The 12,676-nt window shown below is 38.7% G+C and overlaps 1 protein-coding gene across 2 annotated transcripts in view; it reads left to right on the top strand.

Moving 5' to 3' along the window:
* The window catches only part of TBX15 (T-box transcription factor 15), a gene marked incomplete at both ends in the record, with an annotated part of 87,649 nt that overhangs the window by 52,108 nt on the left and 22,865 nt on the right, over window positions 1–12,676 (top strand). For both annotated transcript variants that reach the window (XM_079546197.1, XM_079546196.1), the window contains 4 exons: window positions 937–1,150; window positions 8,456–8,557; window positions 11,405–11,576; window positions 11,952–12,119. In XM_079546197.1, the coding sequence (XP_079402323.1) occupies window positions 937–1,150; window positions 8,456–8,557; window positions 11,405–11,576; window positions 11,952–12,119 (656 nt within the window). The remainder of the gene's footprint in view (window positions 1–936; window positions 1,151–8,455; window positions 8,558–11,404; window positions 11,577–11,951; window positions 12,120–12,676) is intronic.

Here is a 12,676-nt window from a genome sequence, read left to right as displayed (position 1 = left end):
CTCTGCTGCAATGAAATACTATTATTTGCAAATTTCACCTTAGCCCGTTGTATGAAAGCTTGGACCACATACATACTATATATCTATCTAATGTATAAGAGATATTTTGGCAAAGACGAGGCTACATGGCTCAACATGCCAGTTCGCAATTTTAAGCTACTCCAAGCTCAATTTTTTGTTTGCTTTCTTTCATTTTTTATTGGCAAGTTTATTTTTCCTCCTTAAAGTGGAAAAGATGGTTGTCTCAAGTGGTGTTTTATGCAGTTCTCTTCATCTGCTTTCCTTTGTAACATATTCCATATGCTTACTATCTTCCTTTTTGCTGTTAAGTAGCCTAGAGCATTTTCCTCACCAAAAGCTGCGTAGTTATTTTCCCAGGAAACATCATTATTCCAAAAAAATGTTATAGAAACAAATAAAACACATTTCCAAAATGGTACTGCTAAATAGCAAAATACAAAATGCTCATTATTTTTGATGACAGGGATATTGAAAGGAAAAAACATTGTTTAAAAATAACCAATTCTTCAGTAGTTTTGTGGGAGGATGTTCAATTAAATGGAATGTAGTTTTCCATTGAGCTCATTTAATCTTGGATTGAAACTATGGGTTCAAATATTATTATTCTTTTTTTCATTTCATTTTTTTTTCATTTCACTTTTTTTCATCTATATTTTGTGTTCCATTCCTGGCATTGCAGTGATGTTTGTTACTATTTATATTTTATGTTGAGGGCTGTTTGTAAAGCTTTACAAGAATGCCAGATGTTACATTGGAAGCTCAAAGACCAAAATCAGATCACAAATCATGACATACCATGTACCAAAAATCCAGTTGCATCGCTCTTGATCACTTCCTTTATTGGCTTTCCTTTTTTTTTTTTTAACTCACAGCAGGTAGAACTGCAATGTCTTACCTGGTATGTTTACTTTGCAGACTCAGAACAGAGCACTGGGTCAGACACAGAGGTGTTGGCAGAAAGAACATCCTGCTCTTTTGGCTCCCATTCTGACCTTACATCTGGTGGATCGGGTCCTCAGCCTCCTCCACCTTCATCCATGGAAGAGATCCAAGTAGAACTGCAGTGTGCTGACCTCTGGAAAAGATTTCATGACATTGGGACAGAGATGATCATCACAAAAGCAGGCAGGTAAGATACCTCTGACTTTCTGTGTAGTTAAAAAAAATCAGAACAAAACAAATAAACAACCATTTTCTTTCATGAAAAGCCCATAAATATCTGAGGGAAGAAATGTAAATGATTGTCAGATTTTCACAGCTGCATTTCCCACAAGCTTTATGAAGTTTGATAAAGTGATTCCATATTTCTGCCTGAATCAGTGGCTCCAAAGAGTAAATGGCAACTGTAGGAAGCAGTTGATGGTAGTCCTTCCTAACAGCAAATAAATTAAGAAATGATCCTTTTGTTGCTGGCTGCACTAAATTAAGAAATGATCCTTCTGTTGCTGGTTGCACTGAATTTGAGACAAGTTATGAATTTGGGGATGAGCCATTAGAATTTCAAGTTCTGTTAGCACTTCATGACCCAGCTGATTTAATCTTATACTATAATCTATAGTCTAGTTTAAACTTACCTTTACTATGAAATAATGTATTTCTGCAATTCTGAGTAGATAAATTCCAATGATTTCTTCTATTAATGAAAAGCAGGTTTAGTGTTTACCTCTGCTATTGCAAATGATTTCATGTCAGCTTGGCTAGATAGACAGATTAAAAACAAAAACAAACAAAAAAAACCCACGCTGAAACTCACTCTGCCTTCCTGTTCTTTGAGCGTCTCATTGCTGTCTATTATTAAAACAATGGCTAGAAATCTGTTCACCAAAGCACAACCTGAAATTAGCTGCAAATCTCTAGATGTCACAAGGTATTAAATATTCTAACTTTTTAGGCACGCTTGTGATGATATAATTTTCCTTTCCTCCACTTAAGGATATTTTAATTGCGATTAATATTGCTGTTAGGGAAATCAGCACCATGGACAGGGTTGTCCAACGGGAAAGAACCGCGCGGCTGTTTCTGCACCTACCGCAGAAACGTGGAGGACAAGTTTTCCATTATTCTTTTTCTTTTTGTCTTTTCTCTTTTCTCTCTTTTTTTTTTTTTTTTTTTTTTTTTTTTTTAATTTTCTTGAAGGGTGGGGAAGGAGTTTATTCATTCTTTTATGATAAATGGAGGGAATAGGCTTAAACAGCAGCACAGCAAAATGAGCAGAGCTTGTTGATATGAAGATCACATTTCTGAATTAAGTAGTTGAACTCTCTGGGATCTTAAATGACTGCACGGTAATTACAGCATCTTTAGAAAATAAAAAAATCAGTCAAAAAGTTGCAACATCAAAGCCACTGCAATTTCACAAATTGTTTAACACTTGTTCTCACAGAAGCCTGGGGAATTTTGGCAGAGGTTCTAGAGAAGAACGGTTTCATGGAAAAAAAACAAACAAACCAAAAATAGGCTGAAATGTTTGGATCTGTAAAAAAAAAGAAAAAAAAAGAAAAAGAGGAATCAGAGCTAACAGAGGTGTTAAGAAAGACAGAAACACTAACTTTATTTAAGTCATCCAAAATGATATGTATTTATATATATATATATTTAGAGAATAGATGCAGGAAAGCCTGTAAGAGATGTAAGAAATATTTCTCAGATTTAATATCTGTAAACCACAAATGGCATTATCAAGTGGCAAGTTAGAGAATATTTGCAAGCTCCAGTCTTGACAGTTCTTCCACTAACAAAAACTGATGGACCACAGTGCAAACATACAGCTACATACCAAGCAAACCATGTATCCTTTATAATTTTAAATCATATTCTTTATCTTTGAAAGATGATGTGTATTATTCCCTTAGTTTTTGTAGTCACCAAGCTCATCATTGACTGTACCCACAAAATCTATGTAGGTCACTCCAAATGTAGTACCTCCTACTTATTTCCCTGGAAACTACAACAGATACAAAGAATACAATAACACAATTTGATAATGACAAAATTGTTTTTCAACGCTGCCCATCATTAGCTGTGCATTTTCACAAGCAAAAAGCAACACCCTGCATGTCATAGGGACCGTAAAAATCAGCAATAGCAAAGGTGACACATCGTTTCACGGATGCTGTGATGACTCTGTTGCTAGGAAAATGTTGCCCATCTTTCACTGGCCTGAATAGATGGAATTCAGAAGGCATCAAATGTGAATTATACTGTGAGTGTAGTAGGACAGTCCCACCAAGACTGACAATATATTCCATGAACTTCAGACTGGTATGGGCCTGGCAATGTCATCTTACAAGAGAAAGGCTGTCTTCTTTTCTGGCCTGACTCTGGAAGTTTGACCTTTCAGCTTTGTCAGTGGCAAAATGTAGCAGTCAGTGATGGATACAAGGAAATCCAGAAACCTCACCCCTTTCCTAACCCAAAAGACAGTGCACACCACTTTACCCACTGAAGGCTGTATCTTGAACTTTTTCTTCCATGGGGAATTTACGTTGCCACTCCGTGGACTGCAGTTTTTACTTTATCTTGTAGTTGTGATACCACACCTTGTCACTGATAATGATGTGATCCATAAATCTGCCACCTTCAGCCTCATAGGAGTGTTCAATAGAGAAATATTTGCATAAGATGTTCTTTCTGTTCCTGTGTGAGCATTCACGAGACCCACCTGCCACAAACTTTGTTATATTCCAACACTGCCACCATCATTTCCAATGCACTGAAATAGATATTCAGCTCCATACACAGTTCCCTGACTGTATTCTGCTGATTTGTGGGGATGAGCTGATTGAGTTGCTCTTCATTTTGTGGTGAGACAGCTGTGTGTGGCTGTTCAGAACACAGCTTGTCTTTCTCATCACCGTCGCCGCAGCTGAAACACACCACTCACTGCCTGACTGTTCTCACATCCTCTATTTTGTCTCCATAAGCCTTCAGCAAACACTGATAAATGTCAGTGGGTACAATTTTTTTTCTTCATGGATGAATTCAATCACTCATCTTTGCTTCATCTTCATTTCCATGTCAGATACCATTTTGCCAGACTGCCTCTCGTCCGCCATCTGTCACACTGCAACAAAATGTAATGAGATATTGGCACGAAAGTCCAATATATACTACCACATCACCAACCTTCTCCTCTGACATCATAGGCAAACATAATAAAACAGGAGGCATTGCTTTCAGAGCAGTCTTCATATATAGCTACTAAACATACATGTCTTTACCATTTAATGTTATCTCCAGTAGTAATATTAACAGTATTGGAGGAGATTTTTTTTTGCTGACCACATTTTAAAGTTAACCATTGCAAAGCATAAAGAAGATCTGGTCAATTTGTTTACCTAGGACATCTGTTTACTGGGACAGTTCTTACAGATTTGAAGAAATATACTGGTTAAATATTTAATATTTTTGATTAAACATTCCCTTTTTCAGAGAGGATGTGCCTGAGATAGATGAGAACTGAATTGTAATTCTTTACATGGGTTCCATGATATGTTGTGCATCCCATAGATTAGATAGCATGATTTCTGACAAAGAGAGACATGAATTGTTATTATCTGCTGAGGATTACCAATTACTTATTGAATTTTGAGAGATGTACAGCTTCCTTCTCCAGGGAAGACTGTTCTCCTTTTTGTCAGTTTTCCTCCAGAAACCATATTTGAACCCTGCAAGGCCTTCTTGTTTTGGAAGCCCTTATAATTGCAGACTTGGTTGCCTATAAGTACAGCAGCTCCCTAATTTTCTATGACTGGTAAGACATTGCTTGTCTCCTGCCTGTTTTCACTAAGCCTTTTTGCTCTTACTGATTAATGCTAGTTTCTAGCCTCCATTCTCATTTCAAACATATTTCTAGAGGTATATCCTGCTTACATTAGGCCTAATACATTTTCTAGCTTTTAAACTCCACTTCCAGTCACATTTAAATCTGCTTTGTCTTTTTTTCTTTCTTGAAGTTGTATTTATAGCTGCCTATTTTTTGATCTGTTTCCACAAATTGACTACACTCCTCTTAGAATTTTCCCTTCTTTCTTTCTACCAGAATGTTGCTATTCAGACTTTATAAGATTCTTATAACAAGAGTCCTTTGTTCTTTTTGCAAAAGATGCAAATGACTTTCTGTCACCTGCAGTGCATTCAAATCTACAATCTCTTTTATCTCCTTTTGGTTAGAAAGGGAGCTTTAAGCTCTACAAAAATTCACCTTAAGCCACAAATCATCCTGATTTTAAGCAACTGTTCCTAAAAATTTATTTTACTCTTTTTCTCTACTCTCCTTCACTATGCATGCATGTATACTAGCAACATCAGCACAGGAATCTGAACTTTTCTTCACATTTCCTAGCTGAAGACCACGGCTGAGCTGCACGGTTTGCAGTTGCACAGTGCATAGAAGTGCTGCCTGAATGGGAAAGCAATGAGCAATTATTACTGGGGGAATGCACGTTTACTACAGTGAATGTTTTTAGTCCTGCCTTAGGAGGGAAACATTATGTACAGTTCATGGGGGTGATTACACAAGGGCGACCAAGCACACAGGCATAAATGGAAGGTGTTCCCCCAGGGATACAAATAATATCTTTAGCAAATTTGGGATTTCTTCTCAGAAATGAGGGTAACAATCACAGGAGTCTTATCACAGCTAACATATCTGTACTGAGGGATGCTCATTCTAAGCTCAGTAATAAGAGAGGAATTAAAAAACAGTAGTGAATGCAAGAGGTGGCCTTGCTCCTCTGTGCCTCCTGATAAGTTAAGTGGTATTTCGACTGGATTTTCTTTGCCTTCCTTATACTATCAGCCAGAGTTGTATGAAACACATACTTGGGGTTGTTTACACTACCAAATGATTGTTCTGTTTCCAGTGGAAGGAAGCAAGAGTCCCATGGTGCTCTTCAGTAAGAGGCAGCAGCAGGGATTTAGTTGTGGAATTCTGATGAAGCACTCATGTCTTCCCTTCCTGTCCCTCACTTTAACTCCTCACAAGTTTGTTTTTATAAACAAATATATATTTGGCACCAGTCTTGAAATATAAAGAATTATGAGGTATAAAATAGCTATAAATTCAGGTTACCCTGTAGACTTCTCTCACTTACACCACATTCCACAAGAGTCCTTCAGTCACTTCTGTTTATTTCTGCCTTTTCCATTTTCTCCTCTCCAGGGATGATGTAGCAGTGCTGCTGGAGATCTGCTGTGATAGTCCCAGGCCACATCCTTATGTCAAAAAACCCAAGTTGTTTTTACACCCACAGAAAATCATAACAGTAATACTTTACAAAACTTTAAAAATATACTTAAACCTTAGAGAAAACGGTGGGTTCAGTCGAGCTTTCTCTGGTCATTTTAGAGATTAGCCTCTAAGCCTGTTGAATGGTCTGTGGTAACCTTTTACAAGGTATTTCATAAGCAAACAACCCCATAAGCTATATTGCAACCTTACATGGGGTTGCAGTGTTGGAGAGAGTTGCTGAGAACACACAGCATTCAGTTTTCCCAATGTAGTGTGCAGACTTAGACCCAAAGAGACTCAGATTTAATCCTGGATTTCTTATCAACCTTCTGAAATATGACCCACCTCTTAAGCTACTCCCAAGCCACCTCTATCCAATTAAGAAGAGTGGATTCGTAAAATGCCACATTCTGTACCCATTTGGTTTGGCAGATTTAATGAGCCATTGTGATAGAAACAAGGTAATGCCCTCAAGACACTGAAAATTATCCACTGTTTCTTTTTCTCCCCCTTAACTGTTTAGCTAGCAAACTCACACCATCAGCTGCACAAATCTACTCTCTCCTTGAAGGGTTTCTGTAGGCAGTTTTTCTGACACTTTTATATCTCTCATAACTCTAGCTGCGTGCTGGCAGCTGTGGGGTGATGTTCTCCTCATCTCTGCCATGAAAGCCCTTTTCCTAGGCAACTTCAGTTACTAGTATATCAGAACTTTGCCTGACAATGGCCTGAAATGGAAAAGCTGTGGGCAGGGTGAATGCTGAGCATTGAGCTCTTCCTTCCCACCCTCTTCTCCAAATGTATAAATGTAGTGCAGATGGGAAATAATTAAATAATTTCTCACAGTCATAGTACAGTTTTTGAAAGGCATTTGGAAATGTTCACAAACATTCCAATTTTTTCCTCCTCCAGGCTCTATTGCTAATACTTCAAGAAATAAAAATATTGGGTAGATATGTAAATCTTCTCAGACATTTCACTACTCTTCACTAAACACAAGAAAAAATGTCACAGTGGTTTCTAAGGAGGCCTCTGGAAACAGTAGACAAATATTTATCTCATACATCTTTTTGTAATTCTGTCATCATCATTTTAATACTATTTATTTCCCCTTTAATATCCTTCCATACAACTTACTCTCATTCCGTATACAGGCATCTACCTGTCAGAGGATCAGCATGTAACTACACATCAGTATTTAGTATTTTCAGCTTCTCTCAACAAAACTCCATATCTTCTGGGCAAAAGTAGTACAACTGAATAATACTCTCTTAGGAGAGTCTCTCTTAGAAGAGACTCTCTTAGGAGAGCTGAGAGGATCTCAGCTCAAGGTTTGTTGTGCACATCTCCAGAACAGTGACCAGTGCACAGCACAGCTCTTCTGTGTTCAGACAAGAGAAGAAAAACCAGGAAATAATTTTTGTTGTAGAAGCTTCATAACTTACCTATTGGAAGAAAAAAATTAAAGACATAATGGGATTAAACATCACATAAAAGATGACATTTACAAAAAGGTTTTAAAAAAATAGTGCTTAGACTTCAGGAAAGCCATAGTGATACTGCCAGAGTTTCTGTTAATTCTGGAATATAGACCTAATAAGCAAATTCATTTAAGGCATATTTTTTTTAAGTGTCTATAAACATAAATGCAAAAGACTCTTCTGTGATGATGGTTTTGCTTTAGATATTATCCCAGTACAATTAAAATCCATATTGAAATGTAATTTTCTCAAAAGTAAGCATTTGGTGTGACGTGAGACCACAGTGCTAGATGGAAAAAAACAAACAAACAAAAAAAATCAACCCAGACTATATATACTGCTCATATCTATACTGAAGCACCAAGAGAGGAGCCTGGACTTGAGGGACATTTTATGCAGAGGGCTGACTACTAAGAGTCAGAAATAGAAAGTGCTTGACTGAGAGTGCCTTACTTTCACCCACAGGCTTTTATCCTGCTATTCCTTTTCTTAAATGGAAAAACAAGCAACCAAAAAAACCACCACCAACAAAAAAAAAACAACAAAGATGATTGAAACCACTGCCAGAGCAATCTTTGCTATCCATTCCAAGTCAAGACGTGTTATGCCAAGAAGTAATCTTTGTAAAGTAGCATGATTCTGGTGTTAGAGACAGATCAAAGAGCTCATTCAGCTTCCTTATTCACCATTTCCTCCCTTGTTTCTACCCTTCTTTTCCTAGGAGAATGTTTCCAGCCATGAGGGTGAAAATCACAGGTTTGGATCCTCACCAGCAGTACTATATTGCTATGGACATTGTACCAGTGGATAACAAGAGATACAGGTAAGCTTTTAAGGCATATGGATAGGAACAATGTTGTGATAGATCAGTGTCAGTTAGAGCCCAGGAAAGGCAATAGTGTATAATACGCAATTATGCACCACTGCAAAAGTATGCTGGAGGAGAGACTGTTGGTTTAAGACTTTGAGTTGATCAGAATTTTAAGACAAAAGCCCAGAGGTTTAATATACTTCCTTGCACTTTTTTTTTTCCCTGAGATCTGAGATGTATAGATCACTCACTGGATAAGGATTTGGTTTTACTCAAAGAGTTGCAGTCAACATCTTGATGTTCAGGTAGAGATCAGTGACAAATGGTATACCTCAAGGGTGGGTATTGGGACTGGCTCTATTTAATATCATTATCGGTGACATGGACAGTGGGATTGACTGAACCCTAAGCACTGAACTTTTTGGTACAGTCAACATGCAGGAGGGAAGGGATGCCATCCAGAAGGAATTTGGCAGGCTTGAGAGGTGGGTCTGTGCAAACCTCCTGAAGTTCAACAAGGACAAGTTCAAGATCCTGCACCTGGATTGGAATAGTCTGAAGCACAGATGCAGGCTGAATGGAGAATGAATTGAGAGCAGCCCTGAGGTGAAGGACCTTGGGGTATTTGTTGCTGGAAAACTTGACCTTCGCTGGCAATGTGCATTTGTAGCCCAGAAAGCCAATCATCCTGGGCTGCATCAAAAGAATCATGGCAAACAGGGTGAGGGAGATGATTCTGCCCTTCTACTCTACTCTCCTGAGACTCCACTTGCAATACTGTATTGAGCTGTGAGCCCTGCGGCATAAGAAGGATATGGATCTATTGAAGCAAGATCAGAGGAGGGTCCAGACCTTGATCAGAGGGATGGAGCACCTCTCATGAGAGACTGGGTTGTTCAGTCTAGAGAAGAGAAGGCTGCAAGGAGACCTTTATAGTGACATTCCAGTACCTAAAGAAGGACTACAGGAAAGCTGGGGAGGGACTCTTTAGCAGTAGTAAAAGGGGTAATGGTTTTAAACTAGAAGAGGGAAGATTTTTATTAGATATTAGAAAGAAATTCTTTACGATATGGGTGCTGAGGCACTGGAACAAACTGCCCAGAGAAACAGTCCCTTCCTTGGAAATATTCAAGGTCAGGCTGGGGCAACCTGACCCCTGCTCATGACAGTAGGGTTAGAACTGGATGTTCTTTCAGGTCCCTTCCAACTAAAACCATTTTTAAATTTTATTATCTTGCTCTGTAGTTTTGAATAGCAGTCAGTTTTTATTTGGGGTAGTCTCCAGCGTGCATTTCAGAATACATGTTATTAACAACCTCTCTGAGGGACACAGTAATTGGAGTCTGGAGCTTCTAAAGCTATCTCAGCAAAGAAGGAATGGGAAACTAGGCATTGAACAGAGAAGGGCATCTCCAGTCTACCCTGAGCTGAATGGTGTCATTTTTAGCGTTGTCCAGCACAGCATGAACATAGACTTAAAGTACTGAACTGATGAGAAACACTGTTGAATCTCAACTAAATGATGAGATTTCTCTAGTTTTAATGGCCTTTACACCCTAGAAAAGTACTCTAGAAAACTCATGGTGCTCTGTATCACAGAATACGACCCAGACAGAAATTATTTATCTATACTCAGAAGACCCTTGAGAGCAACTGTATTCCCAAAGCAGTCTTGACCACTCCACATTCCAAAGATTCAAGAACTTTTCTTGAAATGCTAAATATTTCATTTTTCTCTCAAAGTGTTTCTCAGGAAAGTAATTTTTTGGAAGCATCAAAATAGTTCCCTAGACCTAGTTAGTTATTTTGTCTCTTTCCTTCAATGTAATTCTGAGAGTATTTAAATTAAAAATTAGTAGATTGTCTTATATTCTGTTTCTGCCCTTGCCAGCTAATGCAGCCACATAGAATAAACTAGCACTGAAAGGAATGAACTTTCTTTTCCATTTCTTTCAAAAATACAGGAAATGAATCACTGTAAGTAGGTAAGGACTGAAATAGCTTCACAGAGCCACAGAGCTGAGTAGAGACCCAAGGAAGGGCAGTGCAGGGAAGAATTAAGAGGTGTTAGCAGGACTGTTTGTGAAATACTTTAGACTGCAGGAGCCACAGAACACAAAGAAAGAGCTAGGAAGAACTGTACGACAGTAATTTTTGGCATACGCAGGATGGTTAGGTCAGGAACACAGAAGATAATTTAATTTTTTTTCCTCTGATCCTGACATTGGTTATACTAAATGGAATTTCGTATTTCACTGTATTTTAAATGAGAAATTCTTTTTTATCAGTTGTTCTGGTGGTATCCAGAGGATTTTGGCCTTTTTGGATGAATACATGTTTTGTACAGTCTGGCATGGCAGTCAGTGCAGATTTCCAGAGATCACAGATCATTTCTCAATATTCAAAACTCACCTGAATATGTTCCTGTGTGACTAATCTAAGTGTTACTGCTCTGGCAGGGGGACTGGACTAGGTGATATTTCAAGGTCCATTCCAATCCCTGACATTCTGTAATTCTGTGATTCTGTGATTTTCAGAGAGAGCATTATTTACTATTTTCTGTCCTCTTACTCTGGCTCAGAGAGGGTTAAGGAGTTAAGGAGGCACATGTGGCAGAGTTTTACAGGGAAAATAACTGTGAAGGTGGTTTTAATAAGGAATAAAGTCTGAACAAGTGGCTCAGAGGTAATCTGGCTTTCATTTAGAAGGTAGGAGGTTGCAATAAAGCACATTCCCCCCTGACTGCAAATGAGTGCTTGGAGTGTGTGCGGTAGGGTGGCAGGAGAGGGAGAACTCTAGAAATGTTCTTCCAATGACTGAGTGACAATTTTTCTTAGCCATCACCTCTTCCTCTTTCAGGTATGTGTACCACAGCTCCAAATGGATGGTGGCTGGCAATGCCGACTCTCCAGTGCCCCCAAGGGTTTACATCCACCCGGACTCATTGGCTTCTGGAGACACCTGGATGAGGCAGGTGGTCAGTTTTGACAAGCTCAAGCTGACCAACAATGAACTTGATGATCAAGGACATGTAAGTCACAAGCTAATCTTAGTCCATAGTTTCCCAGCCTTGCTCATCCCAGAATCAGAAGAGAGTGATGCTGTTGCTCTAATGCCCCCGTCCTCGTGGCCACACATGTACACACTTCCCATGGTTGTAGAGATTTTTTTCCCTACTTCAGTGCTATTCCTCAGATGGTTCTTGTCCCTTTAAAGCAACAAGCCCATTTCTCTTTCAAACAGTCCAATTTGACAAATCAACTGATGTTTGTATCATATGCACTTATAAGACAAGAGTAGGTCTATTTGTATTATCCTCACTCCATCTCTGTGTCCTTGTACCTATGGATGTAGTGAAGAATTTTTAGGAAAAAAAAAAAATCCCTCCTCTTTTTTTCTGCTTCAGATAATTTTACATTCAATGCATAAATACCAGCCTCGTGTTCACGTCATCCGCAAGGATTTCAGCAGTGATCTTTCTCCGACGAAGCCAGTTCCCTCAGGAGACGGGGTGAAAACCTTCAACTTCCCTGAGACTGTCTTTACCACAGTGACAGCCTACCAGAATCAACAGGTAAAGCTGTGTGCCTTCAAGCTTCTTGTATGTGGGATGTCCATAAAAGCATTGGTATGCTTTCTGTGTTTGTGAGTCATTAACTTCTCCAAGAAATATGGCTAAATAAATGTGTCCAGTTTACAAGCTCACTGTACTTTTCTGTACAAAAATAAAATGCTTGCTGTGAGGTAGCCAATAGACTCAAGGTATCTACCCAGACATCCATCCTGGAGATAAGATGCCTGTCACTTTTACTGTAAAATAACTAGATGAGATAAGCCACAGAGGTATGTATTTTGTTCACTTTTCCTTGCCACCTTGTGGTTCAAACTCCAATCTCCTGTCCGGACTGCAATTTTGAAGCAGTGCAACCACTTCAGATCTATTATTTCACAGAGAAAACTTTATTTTTCACAACAGTGAAGGTAGAAGCTTCTAAGAAAAGGAACATCAGCAGTTTGCTGACAAAAGAAGCCTTTGAGTATGAGCAACAGCAGTCTATTTATTGCACACTAAATAAAATTCTCATGCATAATTCACATTTGATTCTGATCCTGTAATTTCCACACTAGAGA

The sequence above is a fragment of the Tetrao urogallus genome (genome assembly GCF_951394365.1).
Source record: "Tetrao urogallus genome assembly, chromosome: 1".
In the NCBI taxonomy this organism is placed as follows: Eukaryota; Metazoa; Chordata; class Aves; order Galliformes; family Phasianidae; genus Tetrao; species Tetrao urogallus.
This window is presented reverse-complemented; position numbering and strand designations above follow the sequence as displayed.